Here is a 15108-nt window from a genome sequence, read left to right on the forward strand (position 1 = left end):
TCTAGCAGTGAGTCAGATGATGCTACTATGTTGAATGCACAGCTTGCAAGTGCAGTGACTGCTTTGACTCAGCTGGCTCAAAATTTGGCTCAGATTGTGCAAACAAATGCCAAGAAGAAGAAGAAATCAAGAAAGCACAAGCACGGAAAGAGTGAGTACACACATGCATCAGCTTCTCATGGCGGACCGCACACTCATGCATCAGTTTCCCATGAGGGACAGCCATCAAAAATGACTCAGAAAGTGACTTCCAAGAGAGAGGAATCGCCCAAAAGAGCACTTGAGAAAGAGGTACAAAAAGTACATCCAGTGCAACAGTATGAGCAGCCAGCACAAGGCCTTGGTTTGGGTATTTCTACTCCTCAAAATAATAATGTGCAGTCCATAAATGTGGCTCAACCACCTCAGCCATATTTGAGGCAGCAACCTGAATATTTTGGTACAGATTCTATCTTTGATGCTATGTTGATTTCACCGCCAATTGGGCATAGAAAACAAGCCATGTATGACAATGTGGGAATGCAGCCAGGCATGCAAGCCACAGTATATGCTCCCATGCCTAATGTTCAGCCAAGCATGGCTCTCCCTCGTGAAGGGAATGCTGCAAATATACAGCCATCTTTGGGACAGCCAATATCAAATGTATATAAAGAATTTAAGGATGGTGGTTCTCATGTCAAGTTTGATACATATAATGGAGTACAGGACAGGTACAAAGCCCTCACATTCCTTCAACAGTTTGATGCTGCATTTCTTGGGGGTTTGTTTACAGAAGCATCCAAGATGAGGAAGGTTGCCACATTTTTGAAAGGCAATGCACTTAAGTGGTACACCAACCTTATGCTTCATGAGATGCACCTACTACTTGGCTGGAATTTAAGCAAGTGTTCTCTTCTACTTGGCTTAGTCCAACTTTTGAAGTTGAAGTACTTTCACACTGGCATGACCTGTCATACAAACTTTGCAAGAATCTTGATGATTACACCCAGAGGTTTTGGGATGTTTTGCTGCCATTGAGCTCTTACAGGCATGTTTCTTTGAAAGAGCAAATAGAGAGGTACTGTTGTGGATTGCCTAGTGAGCTACGTGATTATTGCATCAAAACCAAGGTGGGTTCTATGACTCAATTAATTGAGAATGCAAGGACAGCATATGCATGGATGCAGGAGAAGAATTTGGGCTTTATGGACAGCAAGAAAGAAGACAACAAACGGGCTGCCAAACACCAGGATAAGGACATCAAATCTGAAAAGAAAAATTATGGCAAACGACCGTTTCAAAAGGGAGGAAAAGCCCAATTCAAAGCTGGTTAAAGGCGTGGACAGCCTAATAAACAGCCCCGTACCAAGTTATTGGATGAAGAGAAAAAGTCACTCATGGAGCAAAACAAATGTTTTATATGCAAAGGAGAGGGACACCGCTCTTATGATTGCCCATTCAAGAAAAGAGACAGGTCAGATGATGATAAGAATGGTGATAAATAGGCTGATCGGAAGGGCAAAAAGCCTAAACCTACTGCAGGACTTCTTCGAGATGTGATTGGGAGTTTGCCACATGCACATGATGAAGAGGAAATGAAAAAGACTGAGATGTGCAGAGCATGGGGAAAAATCAGAAATCAGAATTGTTTGTTTTTCTTTGATTCTGGGGCAAAGGCAAATTTCATAACTCCTGATATGGCAGGAAGGCTTGGCATCGAGCCTGGGGAAATGGGGCCATCCGGCATGTGTGATATGGCCAACCCTGAACTCAACACACCTGTCACTCCTATCATTGGCAAGTTGAGGATGCATATCCAGGGATATCAGGATGCAAAGGACTTCTACATTATGCCTTTGCCAGAGTGTGATGCTTTGCTTGGGATGCCTTGGATGTACAGGGTGGGGACTGATGTGCAGATGAGAAACAAGAAGATTTCTTTAACTCATAGAGGCAAAAATCATGTACTTTATGTAAAGTTGAAAGAGGAGTCCATCCCTGTAGTTTCAGCTTCTTGTATTTCCAATGTAATAAAGTGTCATATTTCAGCGTACTTGATTTTTGTCAAAGAGGACAGCCAACCAGTTCAGGAAGGCTCTACTCTTTCTGCTTTAGATAGAGAAAGGGCTGCTTTTATTTCAGATTTTCAGGATTGTTTCTCAGATGCACTTCCTCAAGAATTACCTCCCAAGAGGCCCGAGGATCATTAAATTGATATAATTCCAGGAAGCTCACCGCCTAATATACCTCCCTATCGTGTCAGTAAGGCACAACAGGAAGAGATAATGTCACAAGTGAAGGAACTCTTGGAAAAGGAATCAATACAGCCAAGTAATTCTCCTTACTGTTCCCCTGTGTTGCTTGTGCAAAAGAAGGATGGCAGTTGGAGAATGTGTATTGATTAGAGGGCTTTGAATAAAGTCACAATTAAGAACCGTTTTCCAATTCCACGCATTGATGATATATTGGATCGGTTGGAAGGTTCCTCAATGTTAAGTCGTATTGACCTTAAAAGTGGATACCATCAGATAAGGATACGGCCTGAAGATGTCTACAAGACTGCCTTCCGCACTTCATTTGGCTTATATGAGTTCCTTGTGATGCCTTTTGGTTTGACTAATGCACCTGCCACTTTCAATAGAATGATGGACATAATTTTTAGAGCACACAGAAAGTTTGTGGGCACTTTCTTTGATGACATCATTGTGTTCTCTAAAAATGAGCAGGAGCACAGAAAACACCTCACTATTGTGTTTCAAGAGTTGAAAAGACACAAGCTATTAGAAAGTGAGTTCTTTATGCATGAGATTCATTTTCTCGATCATATAGTGTCAAAGGATGGAGTCAAGATGGATCCTGCAAAAGTTGAGGCCATAAGGAGTTGGCCAATTTTGAAAAATCTGCATGAAGTCAGAAGCTTTCTTGGGTTGTGTTCATACTATCGGAGGTTTATAAAGTACTTTGCAGAAATTGTTTCTCCCTTGCATGCTTTACAAAAGAAAGCTGTACCGTTTCGGTGGGGACCAAAGGAAAATGCAGCTTTTGAAGAGCTGAAGCAAAAATTGTGTTCTGAACCGGTTATGATCTTGCCAGATCTTGCAAAACCCTTGGCTGTAACTTGTGATGCATGTGGGAACAGCATAGGAGGCACTTTGATGCAGGATGGCAGAGTGGTTGCATATGAGAGTAGAGTTCTCAAAGATGCTGAATTGTACTTGCAGACATACGAGAAGGAAATGTTAGCAGTGATACATGCTTTGACCACATGGAAACATTACCTTCTTGGAGCTGATTTTTATGTGCAAACTGATCATCAGTCACTTAGATATTTTCTCACGCAGAGAAAATTATCTGAAAAGCACATGAGATGGGCTAACTTCCTTTCAATGTTTCATTTTCAAATTGTACATGTGCCGGGTAACAAAAATGTCGTGGCTGATGCACTTTCCAGGAAACCACAGCCTGAAGTAGTCTCCAAGAAACCTTGTGTTTCAGCAGTGAGCATTGCTTACAACAATGTGTTAGATGTGATGAAAGATCAGTATGTTAATGATGCTGATTTTTCAACTATTTATGAACATGTTTCTGATGGTCAAAGGCATGATCACTATATGTTGAAAGAGGGTTTCATTTTGATGCATGGACGACTCTGTGTCACTAATCAGATGCGACAGAAAGTCATAATGGAAAGTCATGCTCCTCCATATGCAGGACATAGGGGAATTACAGCAACAATTACAGCAGTGGAGCAATACTTTTATTGGCCATCTTTGAGGAAAGATGTGGAAGAATATGTGAGAACATGCATGGTTTGTCAGAAAGTAAAGTTTGACAGGCAGAAGGCACTTGGGTTGTTACACCCTTTGCCAATTCCGAATAGACCATGGCAAAGCATAGCCATGGATTTTGTGTTTGATCTTCCACGTACTCCTACTGGACATGATGGATTGTGGACAATAATTTGCAGGTTTAGCAAACAAGCCCACTTTGTGCCAATAAGAAAGAAAATTACAGCAGATCAAATGGCCAAATTGTTTTTGCAGCATGTCTTCAAGTATCATGGGATGCCTGAATCCATAATCAGTGATAGAGATCCGAGGATGACCAGCCTCTTTTGGAGAAGACTGTTTGAAAATATGGGCACTATGCTGAATTTTTCGTCATCTTTTCACCCTCAGTCTGATGGACAATCAAAGCAGGAAAACTCTACCATCCTGGATATGTTTAAATGCTATGTCTCAGACCACAAAAGCAAATGGGAGCATTATTTGCCTTTGCTGGAATATGCTTACAATAATACGGTGCACACATCCATAGGTAAAGCACCTTTTGAAATAGTGGAAGGTGCCAGGAAGATACCTCCCATTTTGCATACAAAAGAGAAAATCTTCGAAGCTGATCGTTTTGTGGAAAGCCTTGAAGAGGCTTACAAGAAGATCAAATATGCCTTGCAAAGAAGTCAAGACAAGCAGAAAAGAGCAGCAGATAAGCACCGCAGGGAATTGGTATTCACAGAAGGTGATTGGGTTTTGCTGCGTTTTCAGAAGGCAAGGCTGAAAAATAAGAAAGGCAAGGAAAGGTTGTACACAAAGCTGAACATGCGTTACTATGGTCCTTTCCAGGTTTCTGAAAAGATAAACGAGGTAGCTTACAGGCTGAAGTTGCCTCCGCATTGGAAGATACATAATGCCTTTCATGTGAGCTTATTAAAGCAATATCATGGAGATATTCCCGAGGATGTACCTCATGAGGTGCAGCCTGAAGTGGAAGAACAGGATGAACTTCTGGTCCCAGAGCAGATTTTGGCACACAGAGATAGAAAGCTCAAGGGTAAAGTTATCCGTCGCTACTTGGTAAAATTTCAAAATTACCCATCACTTGATGCGAAATGGATGGAGGAAGGTGAACTGGCAGATTCACCTGGGATATTGCAGCTTTACCTTGATGCTTTCCAATTAGAGCCGACTACGGTCCGGGCTCCTACAGGTAGTTCAGCAGAGCGAGCGTCTGGAGCATTACCTGATGTTCGAGAGGGGGCTAGCACCTCCACTCCCTCAGTACAGACGAGCTCACTGTGATTTCATGAGGTCGCTTGATGACACTGTATGTTTCATCCGAGATACTGAGCTAACAGTATTTCTGCTGTGAGACTTCATGATATTGATGCATCTTGACTATTGATCGCCGAGGATCACATAGATTTTGAGCAGTATATATGGATGGATGCATGCCTCTCCTAGCCATATTTTCAGTGCCTCTGTATACTATAGCTGCGGCTTTCTTGTATACTCTTTTATGCTATATTTCATGCTCGCTCCTGTGTTTTGGGGCAGCAAACTGTGGTTTGCTGTTTCAAGAGAGGGGTATGTCACGGGGGCGTGAAAGTCTAAGTACTTTAATGTACTACAAGACCGTGACAACTTTGGTTTTAAAAGTCCAAGCGTGGGCTTAATAATGTGTAATTAAACGCGGCATGGTGCCTAGCACATAAGCGTAATTAATCCCTAGGCCCAAAGGAAGGAATTAAAAGAGTGGTTGTTGGGAAATGATGATGTGGCATTTTTAATGGGCTCCCTAGAGGGCCATGTACCTTCAGTGGCCCCCCTAGAGTTCCAGGTGGCTCTAGTGCCTTCTACATGCTCCTTTGCCATTCCTGGACCTTCCGGGGCCTTCTAAACTTCACATGTGTGGTTTTCTCTCTCATCTTCTCCCTTTGTTGAGATTTTGGACTGGTTTTTTAGCCTCCTTCAGCTGAATTCCGTTTTTCTTCATAACTCCTCACCCGTTTGGATTCCTCGACTTCCGTTTGGCCCGATGGCTTCCCCTCTGCCTCCCCTTCGTAGTGATATGCTTTTCCCTCCGTGCGTTTGGTAGAACGGGCAGAGCTGAGCACTTCTTTTGCTGGTCGAATTTGCAAAAGTGGCTTTTTCTGGACTTTTTTTCTTCTACCGCCTCCTAGGCCTCTCCTCTTGTAAAGCTACAGCTTTCTGTTGAATTTCGAGTGGTCCGATGCGCTGGTTGACTGGTTTTTCTCAGTTTTGGAGGACTTTCCGGCGATGAAACTTCTCCAAAACCTTCTCAATGCATTCCTCTCTGAAGCACGCTTCTTTTGAGCCCAAGAACTCCCACTTCATCGCGACAGAAGTGCTTCTTTTCGCATTTTTCAGTGGAATTCTTGCTGGTCGGCTCTTGTAAATGCTCTTTCTTCATGCCTTTGCACTCCTCTTTGGCTGAGAATGCAATTGGGCATTGGCTACTATGTCCTCTTGGCGATTGAGGACTTGGTTCGAGTCTTCAGGGCTTGGTGAGTTGTGATTTTGCTACTGCAATTTCTTTTTGCCATAAGCTATTGGTTGGCCTCGTGTGCTGCCTCTTTCTTGGCTCACAGGTGCCCAGGCAGTCCAGGCAGTGCTACATGAGTCATTCTTTGGTTGGGTACTTTGCTGATTTTATTTTGGAGCTTTGAAAAGCTTTGTGAATGCCATCTGGAAACCACTTAAAGAGAGTGCAGCTGGGGTGCAGTGTGATTGCATCTGGACAGCCAATGGAATTGCACTCGGAAAAGAGAATGCCTTTGGGTTGAGCCTATGGGTTAAGTGCACTTATGTGATGGTGTTCTATGCTTGAAAGCCTTGCGAAGGCTTAGTGAATTGGGGCTGCGTGCTCAGTTGCAGGGAAGGTCTCCTAGATGCAACTTGTAATCATTTCACTGTGAAATATAAAGAAATACCGAAAGGGGCGCCACGATGTTTGGGGCCAATCGGGTGCACTTGTCTATGTCTGTTGAGCAGGGGCATTCTAGCCTCCAGCCCTTTTTCAGTGGTTTTGTTTGTGAACAAATGGGTAAATGCCAAATGGTGATCATGCAATGGTTAATGGTTGTGATATATGCTTTGTGAGCTGTAAATAAGTGCTGAAGTGATTAAAGGTTTAGTTCCACTGCCCTCTGAGTGATTAGAGGCCGGATTCAGGCAGACTGCCTGGGCCTATGGCGGGCTGCCACGTGGCCAGGCGGGTCTGAGGAACAGCGCCCAACCAGGTCGGTTTACAGACTGGGGGGGGGGCACACTGGTTGGCCCAAACAGACTCTTCAAGTCGGCCAGTCTGGTCGGTTTTTGCAGCAAGGCCTTGGGCCTATAAAAGGAGAGGCTTTGGGCCTCATATCATATCTTCAGGAGCAGCAAAAGCCAAGCAGTCAGGAGCAGCAGGAGACCTACTCTTGGAGCCTATACCGGAGAAGGCTGGAGACTGAGCTTGGAGGGCTGCCTACCTAGGTTGACACTCAGGGCAGCAAGGTTGAGAAGAACTTTAGACAGAGTCTACATTTGCTCGAGGTGGAGCACACGGGCTCAGAGATCTAGAAGTGCTTGACATCTAGTAGGAGAACCTGTTGGTATTGTATCCTATCCTACTTTGTGGACGGACGGAAATATAAAGTGTTGCTTCTATATTTGTCTCTGAGCATTGTCTATTTACTGGCTTGCACATCTATGCACATTAAGTTAAGAAGTTTGTGATTCCACACCCCACACCACATTGTGTGAGCTCCTGGGCAATACTATCAGTCTTCCGCTGTAAGAACCTTCTGTTGGGTAATTTCTAACAGTAGTTATGGATATGTGCGATTGCATATATTAGTATGCTTAACATATAAATGCATTGAAATCCATTGTAATTTCTCTTTCTCATTTGATAAAATGTTGATATATTCACAGGATGAGGTTGACCCAGACTCTATGTCATATGAGGTATGTATGGCATTATCTCTTTTACTCCATTATTTTACAGTCTTATGTCTTATTATCGTGACAGAACCTAGTTGGATTTCTTAAAAGTGAAGGTAATGCAATGAAGTGAGATGATGGTCTGTTTCTGCATTATAAGGGCTATTCTTATTCCCATATGGAATAGTGAAAATAGGGTGCATGTGTCTTTAAAATGCACGAGCGTATATTGTAGTCTATAAAGAGTTTCATAATGCTTCTAATACATTATTGGTAGCTTACATAATTGTACTCATGATGCTTTATGTAGGGCCCAATCTGTGTGCCCTATCCCCTCAATTCTCACACTGGTAGACCAAAATATATTCACAAGGTCTTTCTTAGAAAACTGGAATTTGCCCCGGGCTATAAATTCTCTAGACTTAACTCTTGAAGAGTGCAATATCTGAACAGATCTTGGTATCCTTTTCCAGACTATTACAAGAGAGCTCTTCATCTTCCAGATGAAGTCTTTCCTGTCCATGCATGCTTACTATAGAAAAACCACATAGTTAGAGCAAAGATTAGAAGTAAATTGTTTGTCATATAACTCGTATGACAGAGCAACCTTAGATGAGCAATTCATAGCTATTCACAAGGCTCTTCTAGATGATGTCAACAATAAGGCCAGTCTTCAAGGACTCTAGCCTTCATGGTTCTTCCAATCACGAGGAAAGGTGCAAATGTGCATGATTAAGAACTTAAATCTCAACATGCTTCTGATAGCCTTGTGCCACCATATTCAAGAAAGATAACTTCAGAACTAGCAACTGTAAAAGCTCTTAGTTTCTTGCTCGGCTCTGCAATTACGAGGAGAGGCTTGCACTTTGTTCATTGTTGCCATGCATTAGCAACGATAATTCCTTACACTTTTCATTATTATTTCACCAATGCAAGATCAAAAAATTCAATTCAGTTATAACTGTATGCAAGAGCAGGCTATCTAGTCTGCAAATACCCAATAAGGTGTTCTATTTGTGGTCCATGGATTACACTCCATGAAAAGTACTGTTCTGCATGCAGTTTTCGAGGCAGTAACTTACTGACATTGCATGCTACCTCCTGCGTACTGGATGCAACCTAGAATTCACACATGCACAATGCATGCAAACTGGAATTCCTGCATGCTTGCATGCAACCTCATGCCCAATGCATGCAACTAACTAGGACTCTTGCATGCTTGCACCATATTCACACGGCATGCAGCCACATGCACACTGCATGCAGCTACAAACTCTCTTGCAATCCACTGCTCAATTTGCATGTTGCTATTTTAGGCACTGCATCAAATTACTTGACATGCAAGGCCACAAACTGAAGCTTAACAGCAGTCACAACTGCATGCATGTCTCACGATGCATACAACCCAAAATAAGCAGCACATGCAGCCTATCCCAGGCCACCCAATCAAGGATTAACGGCAAATATCAGTACCAATTGTTTCATCTTCCAAGTAAGGCAGAAATAATCCTGGCAGACCTGCACTAGCCCTGGAAAATCTGCGCTTATTAGCAAACGGCTCAGCCGCTCCATCAACAGAAGCAGCTCTCTGCGCTCACATCCCTGCAACCAGACCTCAAACCGATAGCTTCACCCAGCCTAAAGCAAGCGAACAACGAGCTCCATAGCCTCCACTAGCGCTAACGCCTTCGAGCTTCATCAACGCCACGATTATGCCATCAACACCAAGCAGTGGCTCTCCAAACGCAAGCCTGCACGAACAGAGCCACCTAAAACAGCCAAGAGGCTGTCGTCGCCAAGAGCCCGTCAATGCCCATCGCCGCCCATCGTCAGCCTACCCCGCTGATTTCCGTCGCCGCCCTTCTTTCTTGCACTCACCCAAGCTATTCGCTTCTCTCTCAGACGTAGTCCCTCTCTTTCGGAATCAGCCTGGTCTTCTCCAGCCTGCTCTCTGTTTCGGAATCAGCCTCAGCTCACGGGCTATTTACGTGACCACATCCCAGATGTGCAACCTTCCACGCATCTTCGGCGCTGCTCTCTTGTACGCAATCCCCTCGTCCAACCTGAACGCTCTGATACCAAATGAAACGCTCAAATTCTAATCTCTGATTTCTTTGCGTTGATTCCCGGGTACAATTACAAGTGATGGCATCCCGAATATTCTCCCAGCCTCTCTTGTAGATTGCATGCACACAAGATACGTAATTTATTTCCTTCATGCCTATCCACAAGCCCACAATTCCCTAGATGGTTCCCTCATGCCACATGTCATCATTTTAGACCTTTAACTTGGTACACCATTTACCCCTCTCTTGGGGCACAATTAAAACATTTGCCCCTTGGCATTCTTACACATTTAGGTGCACCTAGGCCTGAGCACTCAGAACCACCTAGTCGATGCCAATACACCCTCACCTAGGACCTTGGCAGTTACTTCCCTTGACCATTTAATTTACGCACATGAAATATTACAGAAGTCGGTCATCTAAGAGAAAATGCCCACCGATCTTTCCGAGGTCATGCTATCTCGGCTAGAGCATAACACCGCCGTCCGTACACACGTACGGATCCGTACCACTTACCGTACATGCATTCCATACCAGTGCTGTTGCACGCCGTCCGTACACACGTACGGATTTCGTACATCTGCTGCAAGCATTCCGTACGCTGTCCATACACCTGTCTGCGCTCTTTTGGATGCAATTTCCTTGAAGAAATTGGGCTTTTGGCATTCGGATGCAATTTGGCAGTTGAAAGACCATTTGGGAGATTTGCAAGCAGTTTTGGACTCAGTGTGAGTTTCAAGCCTTTGATAGGCTGTGACAGTAATTGTCACTGTGGGCAGATTTTTTGGTAGACTCTGGTTGTGCATTTTACATCCCCGGAAGGGATTTTACTTGTCTAGTTTGCTGCGTTTTTTTGAGTTTCTGGCAGAAATGGCTCAGAACAAACCCAATGAGCTGTTTGGAGTCCTCACATAGGAGGATAAGTTGAATGGCACCAACTACTCCTTGTGGAGTTTTATGGTTCGCAACATCTTGGTTGGTAGACATCTCTGGAATTATGTCAATGGAGATGAGGCAAGGCGAGAATCTGTGGCTACACCTGTCATTCCTACAGCTGGAGGCAGAGGTAGAGGTCAAAATGTAGTACAAGTAATTGGAGGAGTTGCTACTCTAGTGGCTCCCACAGCAGAGCAGAAAAGATGGGATTCTAGGGATGCACAAGCTCTTTCTGTTATTTCTCTTTTCAAGAGGCTCATTATTCCTCACATTCGGTCATGCAAGACCTCGAAGGCAGCTTGGGAGATTTTAGATAGCATGTTTGTAGCAAGAAATGATGCCAGAGTTTCCTTCTTGAAGAGAAAGCTATCACATACACATATGGACGAGGGAGATTCCATGAATGCTCACCTCACATAACTTCAGGACTTGAGGGAATAGTTGCTGAATATAGATAAGTTTTTCCGGATTCAGAGATGATTACCACCACTCTGAATTCTCTTCCTGAGTCTTATCTTGGTTTCCACACCTCGCTAAATTTGTCATTGAGGGGGAGCAGCAATCCTCTCTCTTTTCACGAGTTGGTAGGACTTTTGTTGCAGGAAGAGTAGACAAGAAGAAATATGGCAACACGGGCTCGCGGCATGCCATGCTTTCTAAGTTCAAGCCCAAAGGAAAAGGGCAGCAAAAGCAACATGCCAATCAGCCTGCACATCAACATAAAGCTGATTCAGGACAGCCCTCTTATAAGGCTAAACAGTTATGGTTGTTTCAAATGCATCAGCTCCTAATGCACATGATGGAGGAGATGTTACAACCAACTTTGTGGAAGAGCACTAGGCCTTTTTGTCTTGCATTTCAGATTTTTTAGTGGATAGTTATGTCTCAATCCAAGTATGTGCAAAAGCTCTTGGATAGGTCAACATGCATGATTGTAAGCCTATAGCTACTCCCATGGAGCCAAGGCTGAAGCTTACTATGTATGATGCAGGTAAATCAGTGGATGCCACACTTTACAACGAGGCTATTGGATGCCTCATCTATTTGTGCAATACAAGGCCCGATATTCAGTATGCAGTATCTCAGGTGAGCAGGTATATGCACAGCCTAAAGACTACACATTGGCAGGCTGTAAAACACATCTTCCGTTATTTGCAAGGCACAAAGTCTTATGGCTTTATGTTTCCTAGGGGGGGTGACTTGCAGATGCATGCTTACAACAATTCAGATTGGGCTGGAGACTATGATACCAAGCAGTCTACCAGTGGTAATTGTTTCTTTTTGGGCAAAGCTTGCATTCCTTGGATGAGCAAGAAGCAATCTACAGAATATGATCTATGTGTCAACACATGACAATGTTGTAGATATCTTCACCAAAGCACTTCCACATGAGAAGTTTGAGGCATTTCGCAGTGCCCTAAACTTATCTCCTTTTGGTGATTGATCACTACCTCGTACACCACATTGGCATTGCAGGGGGGTGTTAGAATTATTATTATATTCTAGGCAGTGGCCAATGTATTGTAATAAGTAGGTTAAGGGCGCTTTTTCCTTATTGAGGTTTTTTCCCCTAAACATAGTTCAATCCCTAACTACGGTTAGTGGTTAGGATAAGGGTTTTGTCACTTAGACAAAACCTCTAACTCTCACTTGTACTTCAGTTCTTCTATTCAGTTATTCAACTCTCACTCTTGCTCTCTACTCTCCCTTGTTCTCACAGTGCACAGATGGCGCAGGGACCTGCAAAAATGGCGCCAACAGAAAGGTGCCCGGACTGCCCGTGGGGCAAACAGAACAGGAGAGGTGACGCACGGCTGCGACAGCACATAAGGAAGTCTTCTCTCCCCATAACCAAAAAGCTGAAATCTGAAAGTCTGAAAGTCTGAAATTGAGCAATAAAAGTTTCCAACCTTGAAATCCGGAGGTTCTCAGGGAAGGGCTGTCTAAGAAATTTTTGGTCTTTTGACCGGGAACAGGGTGTCTTAGTGTGGGTGACTTCCCTCCCACGTTCTCCCTATTGGAACGAGGTTTAAGGGGGTGATCTAGTTTGAATGATTGGACTTATTCTAGTCTTACAAAGGTATATTTAAGGGGGTGATCTATCCACAAAGTACCCCCTCTAAAGGTGTCGATGCCTCCAATTCACTCAAAATAAACAGCCCAAATTGAGTGTACCAGTTTACTGCAAAGACAAGGAAGAAGAACTCAAAAGAGAAGGAAGAAGAGTACATTTCAGGTTGTTTTTCCAACACAAACGGAGGATGAATCGGATAAGGACGGCCGGCTCTGTAACTAAATAAACCTCTGTTTTGAAATTACAAGTCATTTTCCTCTTTTTTATTAGTAAAAGAAAAGAATGGAAGGGGAAGGGAGGTATAGTAATGAACTTGTCCCGTTTCCTCCATTACCGGGGTCTGGAAGGAGAGAGGGAAAGAACACCACTATCTCCCTCTAAAGAGGATAGATTAGGTGAGACTTTACACGTCTTGATTATGAAAACCCACGAATAGTCTTTCCTACAAGAATCTCTTGATGGAGAGTTCTCCTTTGGAAGTGAGACGAGAAATGAGTCACCCAAGAGCAAGGCGATGAGTTTACACCTTTAGCTCAAAATCCCGTACACATGGATTTTGATCCAAATGCAAGAGGAAGAGAGGAGCCTCCCGTTGATAAGCTGGTTTCTCAGCTTAGCAATATGATTGAGGAGTCTAAGCTTAGCAAAATTAGGGACTAAGAGAGTTCTATGCTTTGGGGATGAAGATTAGAGTACTCCTTCGAAGAGAGTCAAGTTCCAACCACGAGAGAGAATTGAATTCCCTAAATATGATGGAGCAAGGGAGGCTGATAAAATCCTTAATTGGATTCGCCATTTTGAGCTGTACTTTGCCCGTGAAGACAAGACCGATTAAGAGAAGCTTGCTGTGCATCTACAAAAGCTTGCTTTAATGTGGTGACCTTTATTACAAACGGAAAGAGAGCCTATCCTTGAATGGGCTAAGTTTGTGGAGCAGCTGAAAGCCACTTTCATGACATCGAGGCATGAAGAGAACTTGGCCTTCCGTTGGGAAAGGTTTAAGCAATTCGACAATGAGAGTAATGCTGAATTACAGCTAGGTTTTGGAAACGTTACCCAAAAAGAGTGAGGAAGATAGAAAAAAGAAATATTTTGTAGCCGTAAGCCCAAAAGTGAGATACGAGGTTGGTAGTAGTGGCTACGATAGATTTTCATTGCCATCGGTGACACAGTCATGCAATTTGTAATATCGATTTGAAACCGGTTTGACCACACTTAGAGACCTTACTAAATTGGCTGAAATAGTTGAGAGGAAGTTGAATCCTCGTAAACCCTTAAACAAGGATGGTGGGTCTACACTAAGACCAACAACAGACCAACCTTTAGGAAACCAAATCGGTTCAAGAATAAGAAGGAGAAGGGAAAAGGTCTTGTAAGGAATGTGAACAACCAATCACGTCCTGGATGGGTGCCATTCGCTTCCATGACTGATGAAGAAAAAAGAGGTTGATTAAGGAGGGCAAATGGTTTGGTTGAAATAGCTGAGAGGAAGTTGAATCCTCGTAAACCCTTCGCATAGTACCCACCCTGTTGCAGGCCTTCTCAAAATTCAAGAGGACGACGGCTAGCGGCTGTGACTCCTCCCTGGACCAATCCACTACCTCCCAGAACGTGAAGATGTTGTCTAGGATGCTGCGCTCTTAGACGAACCCGGTTTGTGTGTCGTGAATGATATCAGTAAGATGGAGCCGTAACCACAAACTTAAGACCTTGGCGAGGATCTTGTGTGCAGTATCAAGCAAAGTGATTGGTCTCCACTGATGGATATTTGACCTATCTCCCCCTTTTGGGATCAAACAAATCCATCCCCTGCTCAGGGACCTGCTCAGGCACTGATGGAGGGAGCCCGTGTGAAAATTCTTCTGGCAAGCTAGTCGGAAAGGGGTGGAGATAATCTCCCAGAAGTTCTGGAATGAAGGCCGGAGTCAAGCCATCCTTGCCAGGACACTTGTGGGTTGGGAGAGCCTTGAGGGCTTCCCAAAGCTCCTCATCTGTTAAAGGCTCCTCCAAACTGCTGCACAAATCTTGCGAGACTACTGTCGGAACGTGATCCTAAACTACCTCCCGGGCCACAATACCAGTTGGAGTCATCCTCTCTGTCTTAAAGAGCTGGCTGTAATTCCAGTGGTCAGGTCTAAAATCTCATGCGGGTAAGTGTGCATAATGCCATGTGGATCTCGGAGACACTGTAGCTGCGTGCCTGCCGATCAGGGCCCAGTGGTCTGAAAAATTTGTTTCGTCATCCTGTCCCCCTGCTGTACCCACTGGGCCCGAGAAGAGTGATAGGAGAACTCAGCCCCCCGAATCTCCGTGTCCTGAAGCTCAAGGC

At 44.0% G+C, this 15108-nt stretch overlaps 1 protein-coding gene across 2 annotated transcripts in view; it reads left to right on the forward strand.

Annotated features, from left to right (window-relative positions):
• LOC147895528 (E3 ubiquitin ligase BIG BROTHER-related-like) overlaps positions 1-15108 on the forward strand; it is an 83606-nt gene that overhangs the window by 14546 nt on the left and 53952 nt on the right. For both annotated transcript variants that reach the window (XM_087383916.1, XM_087383917.1), the window contains exon 5: positions 7695-7727. In XM_087383916.1, coding sequence (XP_087240042.1) covers positions 7695-7727 — 33 coding nt within the window. The remainder of the gene's footprint in view (positions 1-7694; positions 7728-15108) is intronic.

The sequence above is a fragment of the Dipteris shenzhenensis genome, chromosome 13, assembly GCF_047967505.1.
Source record: "Dipteris shenzhenensis isolate YYH24624 ecotype China chromosome 13, Dip_SZ_1.0, whole genome shotgun sequence".
NCBI classification, from domain to species: domain Eukaryota; kingdom Viridiplantae; phylum Streptophyta; class Polypodiopsida; order Gleicheniales; family Dipteridaceae; genus Dipteris; species Dipteris shenzhenensis.